Below are 13,355 nucleotides of genomic sequence, written 5' to 3' on the forward strand. Positions count from 1 at the left end.
AGTAGTTTGGCTGACAGCTTAGGGTTATTGTTTTATATGATTCTGCTGTTGAGTATATTGTGAACGTGCCCTGGAGGCTCCTATTCCCCAGCTGAGGTGTTAGAGGGGCCAGTAACCTTTAGTAAATATTATATTAAAAAAATCAAGGATTTGGATGGGGCTGGTGGTCTGGTTTCTTTTCTGTTTTTGTTGTTGCCCATGGATGGCCCCCAGGAACAAGTTTTACAATCTCAGAGTATGGGGCTAGAAGGGACTTTGATAAAACGAACCAGTTCAGTCCTCATATTAAGATAGAGGAAATCATAGCCAGGTCCAAAAGTGCTTCTAATTAATAATTATATAAATTTTTAAAATATGTCCTAATGATATTCTTTTTAGGTAGTTTCTTAAAGTTTGAAATTTAAAATCTCTCGCTGATACATTTCCTGGGGCAGAGAAGTGGATAGAACTGTAGGGGTAACATCACCAGTTGCTGAAAGGTGCAGCCTTGTGAGTGGTGCTTTGCAGTCAACTTCTTCATGGCTGAATTCTTAAGTTTTGGAATAACTGATTCCAAATAAGTTTAATTCCACATAAAGGAGGCTTCATTTTACAATACTTCATATGAAAAAGACTATTACTGAAAAGAAATGCTTTGCAGTCAAAATTCTAGGTTCAGAAGGTTGTTGGTGGTGGCTCCCTTACTCCCAATACCTGGGGCATATGCAGACCCCGGGACTGTGAATTGTGCTTGTGTTCCCCTGGTCCTGCTGCTTCATGCAGAGCTTTTCCTCACATAATATGTAGAGAATCACGGAAGTTCTAATGTACTAATGCCATACTTGAGAATTGGCATCAGATGAGGACCCTTCAAGCATATCACTTTCACTCTAGTTTTCCTGTTTCTGGCTGCTTTTGCATAATGTCCCTTGTGTTAAGCATACCTCATTACACCAAACCTGTGGGATGAGGCACAGTTAGGATTGCTAGGATGGTTTTAAGAACAGCTTGTAGCACTGATGCAGCAGAAGACGGGTATTCACATTGCGCTGAATAATCGCTCATTTTGTCCCTCTCTATCTGGCCTTTTGTTTAAATGACTAGCTATATGAAATTGTGTGATTTCTAGTTGAGAAGTAGTCAATACTGATGTTATCTAGTAGATAAAAGGCTTATGCCTGCAGCTGATCTTCTAAAGGAAAAATCAATATGGTGAAGAATCAGTTGGCTGAGCTGTGGAGAGTTTCTCTGCTCACCCCAGGGGACTCATAGTTTAATTTGCTCGCCTTAAGTGCCAAGTGCTTTTTTGTAGGAAAAATGAATGCATATATGTTTCCCTTTACAGTAGTGGAAGTAGAATGTTCAAGCAAAACACAGGGAACTGAAAAAGGTGGTTTTTGAGCATGGCATTTATAGGCACCAAGATAGTTCTGGTTTTATAGTTATGCAGGGAAAACTAAACTACGTAAACGTTTCGATTAACATTTACTGCAGTATGTAGTATTTGGGATAGAGCTTTTCACCCTTCTCAAAATAACAAGACCTTACTGAAAATTGTAGATTTGTAATTTGCTGTTACTTTTGAAATCATATTATCATAATCATACTGTTAACGTTATCAGGGCTGCGTAACTTACTTGGAGATGTTACAAAAGGCTGACAGTGCTTGGATTTGAACGGTTTTGTGTGAAATGGAGGCAAACTTTTTTTCCCTTTAAATGTTTGTTACTATATGACCTCCTTCCTCTCTCAGTAACTTTTCATAAAATTGTTGGGAGCTGTGAAAGATCAGCTGAGAAAATTCAATTTTACAACTTTGTAGGATACAATTAGTCTTAATGAGCAGGCAATATGAAACTTTTAAATTGGTACAGAATTTTGTTGATTATAGCAGCAGAAAGAGACTAGAAATGAAGGCATGACTGTTTTTCCTCCTTAAAAATGTTGTTCTTTAGTTGTTCACTATGATATATTGTAAGTCTGGCTTGAATTGTACAGTCAACATGCCTGAAGTGCTAGGTACAAGAAATATGCTTTAATTGGCTCCCCTCCCTGAAAGGCATACAGCTGGTTATGTCTGAAATAATGCAGTTCCTATTCTTTTCTCCACAGATAAAATTAGTTAGCTTTCCTATAAATTTCTCTTAATGCAGTGAAAGTGAATGCAAGAAGATTTAAAAAAAAATAAAAATCCCTTTTGCAGATTTCTAAATGCGCAATTAGCCTGTGAAACTGTCATAAAGTGCCTTTGAAGACAAGAGCTGGCTACATTCAAAACCAACAACAAACCAATCTCTTCTGCTTGTTTTTCTGATTTTAAGGAAAAATTAGAATATCCAGAATCAATGTATTTTAAATATATAAATATTTTATTTATATAAATATAAATATATAAAGAATTAAAATTATAAAAATATAACAAAACCCAAATATTGTACTTTAGAGATAAGAAAATGTGCAGGTTTTTGTGATGGGGAATACCACAAAGAGCACTGTTAATGTATGCCCATATATTTAACAGTATGGTTTCTTGCTCCTTTGTTCACCTTTTTTAGAGAAGGAATACTCGGAAGAAAGGTACATTTACATCTGAGTAAACTGCCCATAACCCACTTGCAAAATGTCTTCAGTCCTTTTAGTTACTACAGTGCAGTGCTAATTTGTGGGGTGCCTTCTAGATGGACTTAACAAGTGGTCAGAGCCACTTCACTTCTATTCCTGTAGCAGGTCTGACGTTTCTTATACTTAGGTCAGCCACAATTTGGTCTTGTATTTGGATGTATTTATTTCATTGGGATGCAGTCCTTGTCAACAGCACATCCAGACCCACCCTCAGATTGTCACTCAGTTACAGTGTCAGACTTCTTTAAAAGCTTCAACTTCCTTTTAGTTACCTGGTGAGGGTTAGACTTCCAAAACTGTTCTTATTCAGTAGCATTAAATGAGATACAGCTCGACATAATACAGTGACCAGGTAGTTTGCTACCTAAATAAGCTAACTTAAAAGCATAGCCCTTCTTTACAATTTGTTTTGCACTGGAGGATTTGTGCGCTACATGCAAGTGAATTTTTTTATCATGTGTGTGCACAGTTATCAACTTGTATTCATGCTTTTTCACCAGGAGCCTGACAGCTGGGAAATCATAGAGGGTCTGAAAATAGGCCAGACCAATGTCCAGAAGCCAGACAAACATGAAGGTTTCATGCTGAAAAAGAGAAAATGGCCTTTAAAAGGTTGGCACAAGGTAAATGTCTCATAAAACAGTCAAAAGATTCATTACTTCATTTTATGAGTTGGAATTTTTTGTCTAGAGGAAATAAAAACGTCCAATAAACGCCAAGGATTTTGGTGTATGACTTTTTCTTCAAATTGTGTAAAGAATTACTTTGTGCGCTGGAAGCTTGTGGCTTCCAGGTTGCAGAGCCTGCTGCCTAATGTATTCAGAATCCAAGCGGAAGTTGTAAATAATGCAGCAGATGCCTTGTGGTTTAAGAGGTTTAATCAATATCCCTTTTGTTCTTTCTGATATATTATAACAAAATATAGCCATGTACTGTAAGGTTGCATTGAGTTTACATTAAAGTACACAGGATAGCAGAGGAGAGCTGAGGGACTTTTGCATGGATCCAAGGTGTTTGTGTGGGAGAACATTTCCCTTCAGGTATGCTGACTGGGCAGATTTGCTCAGTTTTGTCCCTGAATTTTGTTTGTCTTGATTGCAATCTTCTGTGTGGGCCTGGAGTGGGACAATGCACTTTTGCCATTAGGTGTCTCAATTCAAAACCAAACCAAAGCAAACTACCCCAAAACTCAACCCCAAATCTCCTGTTTCTGTTTAGTTGGTTTGGAGACATTTCTCCGTGTATAATTCTACTTTATTTTAGCCCTAAACCTGGTGCTCATAAACTCTTTTGTCTGTGTTTTATACCATAAGAATTAAGTTTTTTCCCCTTTTATGGCAACAAGATTTGTGGTATCGATGCTCAGCCATCTTTATGTAGCTGAGGGTACTTGAAGTGGGATAATTTTCTAGGACAGAATGCTTTTTACTGCAAAGGATAGTGGTGCCATTTTATATACATGGTTTTTTTTCTGGGAAAGCATTCACTTTTTTTTTTTTGCTAAATACTGTGGGACCTACTCAGGTCTTGAATCCAAATGCAGGCCATACTAGTATAAGTTACACCTTTTTTTAATTTCTCTGTTCTTTCTTGTATGTTAGACATATGCCTGCCACCCTTTTTTTGCATGCCTAGCTACCTTTGATTTTTTGGTTTTGTTTTACTTAAACAGAGTTTGTAGTTTCAGCAACCAAATACATATGCGCTACTTGAATTCAGTCTAAGGGGTTTAAAGAATTTCAAATGACATACCTGAAACACTGAAAGAACAGAAAAAGAGAGCTTATTAAAAAAAATAAACAAACCCACCACAAACAAGTACACCAAAAAACCTCCTGAACAACCCCCCAAAAACCACCTCCATCACCCAAAAACCCCAAACAGTTAATCGGATATATAAGAATATATGAAATAACCCATTGATTCTACTGCTTTAAAATAAATTCTTTTAATGTTCTGTTTCTTAGACGTGTCTGTTTATGTAAGGAACTTTATAGAGAGCAAGGGGAGTCCAACTGTCACAGTTTCTATAAAGGAGATCACTACTGTTTATCTGTTTTTCATGGTGACTTTAGAGAAGTTACCTGTGAAAATAATTTTTAATGTGATTAAGAGCTTCACAGTTCAGCATCCCCCTCTACTCTGCCTTACATTTCACCTAAGGATCTACACCGAACATATGTTTTGAAACTGTGGATTGGTTAATAAGTTTCTTTTTCTTTTTTTTTCCCCACCTTTTTTTTTTCCCCCCTTTTCCCCCTCACCTGCTGCCTTGATATCCTGCAATTTCTGTAACAATACTTTGTGGTGAGAGGCCAGTGAGGAATTCCAGAGACAGTAATTGTAGCATGTGCTGTGTTAGTGTTGCTACCAAAGCCATAGCATCCTCTGTCTATTCAACGCTGCAAGTCGTATTCTGACAGTTCTGAATGTGCTTTAATAGCATACCAGGTATGACACGTACAACTTGGAGAGTAGCTTCTCATTTTCTGAAGTGCAGTATGCTATGGAACAAAATATGAGGAAAAATAATTTTCTTTTGTGTGTGTGACTTAGAGATTCAGACCAGCATGAAATGAGTATCATGTTCTTGTGAAGTCAATTAACGACCATACCTAGTTAAAAAAACAACAGAACCAATACCCCTCCTGTTGTTTTGATATCTTATTCAAGAAGTTATGTGTCTAGGAAAGCACTGTTTTCTTGCCCTGCATGAGATATAGGTACCGTCTGCTGTGTGACTGACGTAATTTCCAGAACCATCTTCAGGAGATATTTTCTGCCATTTAACTACTGACCCTGCTCATAGTGTCAATTTAACAGGTTCACATCATGAAAACACGGTCCTTCCTTTCCATGTCAGACAGCTTAGAGAGTCTAGGATAATATTTTGTTCTGATCTTGATTTTAACACAGGTGAGTGCTTTAGTTTAGACTCTAAAAATATGAATTAATTTATGTTAATTAGCATGTTTCAAAATTAGTGGTGGTAAACATAGGTTAGTGAATCTTTTCAAGTCTAATTTTCCTGCTAGGCTGTATCTTTATACTGTGTGCCAAAGTCTATGCTAACTTGTCTGCAATGCAGCTTGGGTGGTGTGACATACATAAGCTAGGGCAACTTTAGTTGCAGGAGAAACACATTGTGAATAGAGATTTCTGCTCTCTGCTGTAAGAGCCAGTCAGCAAAATGAAGGTGTAGCAATGGCACAGATAGGCATCGTCAGGTGAGCCTAGCCCTGGGGACTTTGTCAATGAAGATATGGTGGCTCATACCATATCAATGGCTAACGCTCAAAATGTAAGCACTCATGTGACTTGGGTATGTTGCTGGGAATGCTGTTACACTTGTACTGATAACTGTATTTGCTAGATTACAGCTAGAAAAGGTATAATCAGCACAAATTACAATCTCATCTTTACCTAACTGTGTAGAGGTCTGTCAGGAGGCACAGAGTTTTGGGTGGTAGAGCTGGATTTCACAGCCTGTGGTTTTTTTCTCAGCTGGAGATCAAGCAGACCACAAGAACATCCGTATGTGGGTCTTCCTTTTGCACTAGGAAAGTCTTTTCAGTTTTTGGATAGGGAAGGTAGGTTGTTAATTTTAAATGTGACCAGCTTCTGTGGAAGGAAAACGGGAAGAAAATGAAGAAACAGACATAAATCTTGACCTACAGTGTCTTTCTTATAGAGTTTATTGAATTGGCTGGAAAACTGAAAAAATACCCTTCGTTATTGAGGTTTGTTAAGTTAAACCTAGAACATAATGTTGAAAAAAGAATAGTTTTTCTTGCTTAGAGGGTAAATGTTGTCAAAAACAAGCAAGAAAATTATTCAGTACTGTATTTATCCTCTCTTTCCAAACCACAAACATTCCTTAATTGCTACAGAGTAATCCTTTGCTTTCGCAGATGAATTATTACACATGGTTTAAATTGCATGTGCTTATTAAAAAAGAATTATATCTTTTTCTTTCAGAGGTTTTTTGTCCTGGATAATGGAATGTTGAAATATTCAAAGTCACCAATTGATGTAAGTAAAGGTGAAGACCATTTTAAAATTTGTATTGGAATTCAGCCTGCCAGGGTGATCGAATCTCATGCACACTCTGGCCATATTGTTGTGGTTTAACCCTAGCTGGCAACTAAGTACCACACAGCTACTCAGTCACTTCCCCCTTGCCTGCCCACGAGCAGGATGGAGAGGGGAATCGGAAAAAGGTACAGCCTGTGGGTTGAGATAAGAACAGTTAATAATTGAAATAAAGTAAAATATGATGATGATTATGATTATGAGAATAATAATAGTAATAGTAATGAAAAAGCAGATAAAGAGAGAGAGAGAGGAATAAAACCCAAGAAAAACAAGTGACATACAATACAATTGCTCACTACCCACTGACCAATGCCCATCTAGTTCCTGAGCCTCCCAGCCAGCTCCCCTCAGTTTATACACTGATCATGAAGTTCTGTGTTATGGAATATCCCTCTGGCTAGTTCAGGGCAGCTGTCCTGGCTCTGCTCCCTCCTGGCTTCTTGTGTACCCCCTCACTGGCAGAGCACTGGAAACTGAAAAGTCCTTGACTTGGAGTAAGCACTACTTAGCAATATGTAAAACATCGGTGTGTCATCAACATTGATCTCATACTAAATCCAAACCACAGCACTGTACTAGCTGCTAAACACGTGAAAGTTGTTGATGAATTCAAAGAGAGATCTTGTATGGAAAGTGTGTAAGGTTTTAATTCTGTCCTCAAGAATTCTACCCTTTCTTACTTCTATGAAAATAAAAACCAGATTACTTAAAGTAGTTTATTTAATGAAGGTACTTGAGAGATTAACCTCATGTATTTTTCAACTTTTATGTCCGCCAGAGCTGATTATTCTGAGATGTGTGGATAAGACAGAGAATTGATTAGAATGTACTCAAGAGATGTAAAGGGTAGTGTTAAATTAGATCTGCTACCAATAACTATCAAGCGGTAGCAGCAGGGAGCTAAGTATGGTCTAATTTTCTCTGCTTCTGACTTACCTGTAGCTGTGTACTGGTGTGAACCAACACTCTTTTAACATTGGAGTTGGCTCTGCACCAAGCACTTGTGAGATGCTTTTTTCTGTCTATACATACAGTGGTTAGTCTGACTACAGGTTTTATTTTTTAATATGGCTTTATATTAAATTGTTCATAAAATGGGAAGTGATTTCAGCCAGATATTTTTCTGTTAGATATAGTGGAGAATTTTGTGTTACTACCAATTTCTTACCATACTTTTTGATTTTAGATACAAAAAGGCAAAGTCCATGGGAGCATTGATGTTGGTTTATCAGTTATGTCTATAAAAAAGAAGGCTCGTAGAATAGATCTTGACACAGAAGAACACATCTATCATCTGAAGGTAAAAAGTGTTGCGAATACTTATCTCTTTTCATCTGCAGTGGAAATAAATAAAAATGTAAAAGATGTGCAGAAAAGTAGTATTTTGAATGCTTTCTTGATAGTGAATTTGTTTCCAGGTGAAGTCCCAGGATTCATTTGATGCATGGGTTTCAAAATTACGCCACCACCGGTTGTACCGTCAGAATGAGATTGTGAGATCTCCCAGAGATGCTAGCTTTCATATATTCCCTTCAGCCTCTACTACAGAGTCTTCACCAGCTGCTAATGTATCGGATGGAAAGGTATGTTGTGTTCTTTCTTTGAAAACTCATGCCTGCTGGGCCTGCTTGTGGGCAGTTTCAGCGGGCTTTGCTTGTAATGCCAGTAAAGAGGAGTTTCTACTGTGGGAACCAAAGGCCAGTAAAAAGCTGTGAGACTGTGCAGCCTTCATTAATGGGCTGCTGTAGAGACCTTGCAAAGAGTCCACCATCCCCACAAGAATTTATACTTACCTTTGTCATCAGGGATAAATCTGTCTCTTTACTATTTGATGACGTTCTGTCTCTTAAACAACAGCTTTTCTAACTGGTGGTTAGCAAACACAGTTGGCTTGTGAGGTTCTTGGTTTGGTTCTCCAGTATGCTGATCAGAAAAATCTCCATCCTGGGGAACTATATAGTCAAATCACAGATGTCACTGAAATCACAATGCATATTTCGTTTTCTTATTCTGAAATAGCATGGGGATCACATTGACTGAGAAACACAGCAACAGTAAATTTAAGCATTTTATTATGCTGTAGGTGCAACAAAATAGCTTCCCCTGGCAGTCTTCTATACCTTGTAGTAACAGCCTTCCTGCCACCTGCACTACTGGTCAGAGTAAAGTAGCAGCCTGGTTGCAGGACTCAGAAGAAATGGACAGATGTGCTGAAGGTTAGTCTTAACCTTTTCATGGCTTGTTCTTTCAGCAAAACTTCTTGTTCATATAAAATAAGAAACAGTCAGTAAAGTGGTTAAGTTGCATCTTTACATGCGCATGAAGTAGCTTTTCAGGTAGGTAGATACTTGTGGTGGGAACCTCCTTCTCTGCAAGTTTTAGGATGTTGCTTTTAAAATTTATCTTAGTAATCTTTATTATCTTAATGGATGGCATTGTTAAAATATGATCAACTTTTGAGGTCTAGACTTGTTGCTGACTTCCATAGAAGTAAGGAGTGCTCAACATATCTAAAAATAAGCTTTTACTTACTACTAGGGATTTGGACATTTAACTTTTATAATGCAATAAGGTGCCAATGATGGACATAATGGTGAAAAAAAGAAGTCTGAAGTGAAACACCTAAAGTATTTTTGTTTTATATCTGTTAGATCTTGCTCACTGTCAGTCAAACCTTGTGGAACTCAGTAAACTTCTTCAAAATTTAGAAATACTACAGAGAACTCAGTCAGCACCAAATTTCACAGATATGCAGGTAAATATGCTTGAATATAAATCATCACACTGATCACACTGAAACATTTGCTCTTTGTGTTAAAGGAAATACAGTGATGTCTGTTAACTCAGAATGATTTTCTGAAATCATATTAACTCTTGGATGAAAAGTTTTATCTTATATGTTTATTTTAATCATGTGTAATAAGACATTAATTATTTGAGTTAAATAAATGATTAAGTCATTTGCAAAAGTGAGAACTGTTAAAATAGAGATATCTGTATACATTGAAATTGTATTTAAGAAGGTTTTTTTTGTGCTGCACAAGATATTTTAAGTTTTGAAGGAGTGAAGACCCAAAGACCCTCAGAGGTGAAGTTGCATGCCTTAGAAAAGAGGGCATAAGTACAAAGGTCCCAAGGGTTGGACCATTTCCCAGTTCAGGGTGAGTTTTCCTCTTGACTACAAGAAAGCAACAGCAGATCGTAAATCCTAAATACTTTCTTCCTTTTTCACTCAGTTCCCTTGAGTACACACATCTCCCAGTGGTGCTGATGCACTGGGAAGTCTAGTTCCAGTGAGGTAACAAGACTTACTGTTGATTTCAGGAAGAGGTGAACTCTTCATTTCTCTGAGTAGTACCAGAATAGAAATCCATGAGGATTTCAAGATCTGGTCCTAAGTATTGTGCACTCATGAAGAAAGTATACCAGTAGTTTTGGTAAATGAGCTAAGGATACCATGTGTTTATAGAAGTGTATGGATAGCTACAGCTGGTCACTGTAGTAGTTGCAGGCCCCAGCAGTGGCATTCTTCTCTTTACTTTCTGATTTGTAGATGTCTAATGCTACAGTTCTTTACTAACTTGCTGTACCGTCTGTGTTGCTTCTGTCAACTTAATAGTACTTTGTCACTTTTAACTATTTGTGTAATGTAGGCTAACTGTGTAGATATTTCAAAGAAAGACAAGCGGGTCACGAGACGATGGAGAACAAAAAGTGTCAGCAAAGATGCAAAAATTCAACTTCAGGTACTGAATGCACTATGTTTTATTTTTCACTGTACTTTTAGATTAACTTCTAAGCATGGAATGATATATTAGCTGAAAGTAGGAAGTCGGTGTACTGTCTCTCTCTTATGTTCCTGATGAAGTAAATTAAATCTCAGTTTGTTGTTTAAAACTCAGAGAAGGTAGTGAGAAAAGTATTGATTTTACTTTCATTCATATGAAAACATTGCCATCTAGGGAAAGGAGTGGTATCTAAATACTAGTCAATTAAGGTGCAAAAAAGGCAATATGCATGCAGCATACGGGGATACTGATGTTCTATCTCAAACTTGCCAAGAAGGGCTGTTGAACAGGTGACATCAAGCTAAAAGAAGGAAATGTGAATGAAATACTAAACACACCAGTTGTCTTTGTTCAGACCTATACTAGGAACCTTACCAATAAGAAGTATTTTCACAAGCCGTCTCTTATGGAAAAGGCTAGTATGGGAAGAAAGGGAATAAACCAAAGAATAAATTACGTGAAGAAAAAATTTACCCCATCCTGCCTTAGAGCTGAAAAGTAAAAGCACAGAAATAAGCATAATATTCTTGTATTATTGCTAGATCCAGGGTGTCTTACTGTGTTTTGTCAGTAGTTGTGTATTTTGAGGTCTAATCCAAAATCCAATTTTTTTAATGGTTGAGCAACCATTAATGAAGACTATATTCAACTGACTACAGGTGCTAACAGTCACCGCTGCTACACAATAATTAAGTGTCAGCTACTTTTGATCCATTTAAATTCCTTAAAATTCATGCAAACTTTGAAAGCCTTTAATATTTCCCCTAGAGGCGTAATAAGGAGTTTTCTGTGACTCATTTAAAATTAATAACCTTAAGGAAAGAAGAAATTGTAGTTGCATCAGCTTTCTCATTGCAGCTGTTATAGGTGGTTTCTTTCTACCCATTATACTAGATAAATCACAGTAGGTTAAACAATGAAGCATATGTTAGGATTAAAACGATTGAGTAACAAAGGAATTTTGGTTATTGATGATGTCCAATTACCTGCATTTGAAGTATCAATGTGTTTCCCTGCTGCTGAATAACATAGACAGATAAAAATATCAGGAAAATGAATGCAAGTACATGGTGCCTAGGAAGAGACAGTGCCAACACTGTATGTTTTTCTTTCATGCCACAGTGCTCTTAGAGAAATTCCTCTTCAAAAAAATGATGAAAAAATGATGAAAGCACTTAATGTATGATGATCTAGGATGGGTCATGAGGAATTACAAGCTGTTCCTGTGTTGCCTGCACTTTGCCAAAGTGACACTGGCTTAGGCTTCTGTCATTTTGTCACCTGACTCTCAGACTGCTCTTTGTGGTTTAACAGGAGTTGTGCCTCAGCTCCTAAAATTCTCAAATGTGGTTGGTTTACAGGTTCTCCTGAGACAGTTTGTGTGCATAGCACTGCTTTACATGGGTCTGTCACTTCTTGCGCAGTAATAAACTCTTCCTAATTTGGGTCAGCATTAACTCCTGGCAAGTGTAATCCTGGAAATGTAAAGCTTATTTTGTTAGAGCAAAGCACTAAATTATTGTTGACTGATTTATATATTAATTTGCAGTGAAACAGAAATTAAAACTATTCTAAATTGTATGGAAGATGAAGACTCCTTTTTGGCTGCTTGTTTTAGGGGATAATGCTAATACTAACATTAACTCTAAGCTAGTTGCACTATTAATTCCATTTGAAGTACTTGCATGTATTTATTTTAGAATGAGCAGTCATTAGCTACCATCAAAAGACACTCTGATAGTATGAAGTTGAGAAATATCCTTCTGGGGAGCATAAAAATTAGGGAGCTTTATATATAGGTGTCTTGATCATGAGTAATGGGGAACAAGGGTGTAATTCTTGCTAGCTTAGCATCCACTGCGTACAAAGCAAAGAGAGAATTCTCCCATCCAGATTTTGTGTTGTACTGGTTGGCAGTTTTTTGTTGAGAAGATAGTTTTTGTTGCATTCCTGATAACACATTCTGCAAGATGGATGCTAGATGTATAATGTGTTTAAAACATACTTTTTCTTGTATGAAAAGCTACTTGCTTGTCTTAGATATATGTATTTACCAATTAGGTATACCAGTTTTGTATGCAGTTAACTTCGCTCACACAGCTAATCCCAATGACTACAGTGGGGTTACTCCACAAAGTAAAATTGAGCATAGCATGTGTATATACGTTTGCAGGTTTGGGTATTTAGTATTGCTAAATTGTTTAGAATTAGTTTAATTTACAGACCTATACTCAAGAGTAATACATGGACTTCTTCTCTGAAGAAAGATTGCTTTTATGAAGGTTTATTTTGTTTTGAAAAAGCCTATTTAAAGTCTTATGAAAATGGCCTGCAACAAGTTAGTTGGCCTGTATTCATTCATTTTACAAATGATGCTTTTGTACAAAACTTGAATTATGTGGTTTGTTTTTTTCCCTTCATGTAAAAGACCAATTTGTCATTCTCATGACATTCTAAAGATCTTCAAAAGAAAAAAAAAAATACTGAAAATCAATAAAATGAAATAATGATGATTTAATTTTCCTCAAAAGCTCAGAGTTGTGAAATTCCAAGACTTCTTTTCTTTTTTTTTCTTTATTTTTTTATTTCCTGCCCCCTCCACCTGGGGAGTAGTTTAATGGAAAACTATATAGTATGGAGCAACCTGAAAAGTCATCTTGCTCTACTGAGGCTTTCGGCTGGGAAACGAAACCAGACCTAAAGGCTGACTTATTACTTTTCCCCTTGAATAAATACTTCTTTATATTGTAACTCAGATTTTGACCTCACTTTCTAGTGTGTTGAGGGGTGTGTGTGGTTCTGCAGGAGTCATTGTTCCCATTTTAATAATGTATACCTGCATTCATAATCTTGTAGATATATATATATATC

At 36.9% G+C, this 13,355-nt stretch overlaps 1 protein-coding gene across 5 annotated transcripts in view; it reads left to right on the forward strand.

Annotated features, from left to right (window-relative positions):
* Positions 1 to 13,355, forward strand: part of OSBPL6 (oxysterol binding protein like 6) — a 98,217-nt gene that overhangs the window by 61,785 nt on the left and 23,077 nt on the right. For 4 of the 5 annotated variants that reach the window (XM_040603461.1, XM_040603463.1, XM_040603462.1 and 1 more), the window contains exons 4-10: positions 3,102 to 3,224; positions 6,580 to 6,633; positions 7,883 to 7,996; positions 8,115 to 8,279; positions 8,780 to 8,912; positions 9,348 to 9,451; positions 10,350 to 10,442. In XM_040603461.1, coding sequence (XP_040459395.1) covers positions 3,102 to 3,224; positions 6,580 to 6,633; positions 7,883 to 7,996; positions 8,115 to 8,279; positions 8,780 to 8,912; positions 9,348 to 9,451; positions 10,350 to 10,442 — 786 coding nt within the window. The remainder of the gene's footprint in view (positions 1 to 3,101; positions 3,225 to 6,579; positions 6,634 to 7,882; positions 7,997 to 8,114; positions 8,280 to 8,779; positions 8,913 to 9,347; positions 9,452 to 10,349; positions 10,443 to 13,355) is intronic. The other variant, XM_040603464.1, reaches the window with a different exon arrangement.

This window comes from Falco naumanni, chromosome 8 (genome assembly GCF_017639655.2).
Source record: "Falco naumanni isolate bFalNau1 chromosome 8, bFalNau1.pat, whole genome shotgun sequence".
Lineage (NCBI taxonomy): Eukaryota > Metazoa > Chordata > Aves > Falconiformes > Falconidae > Falco > Falco naumanni.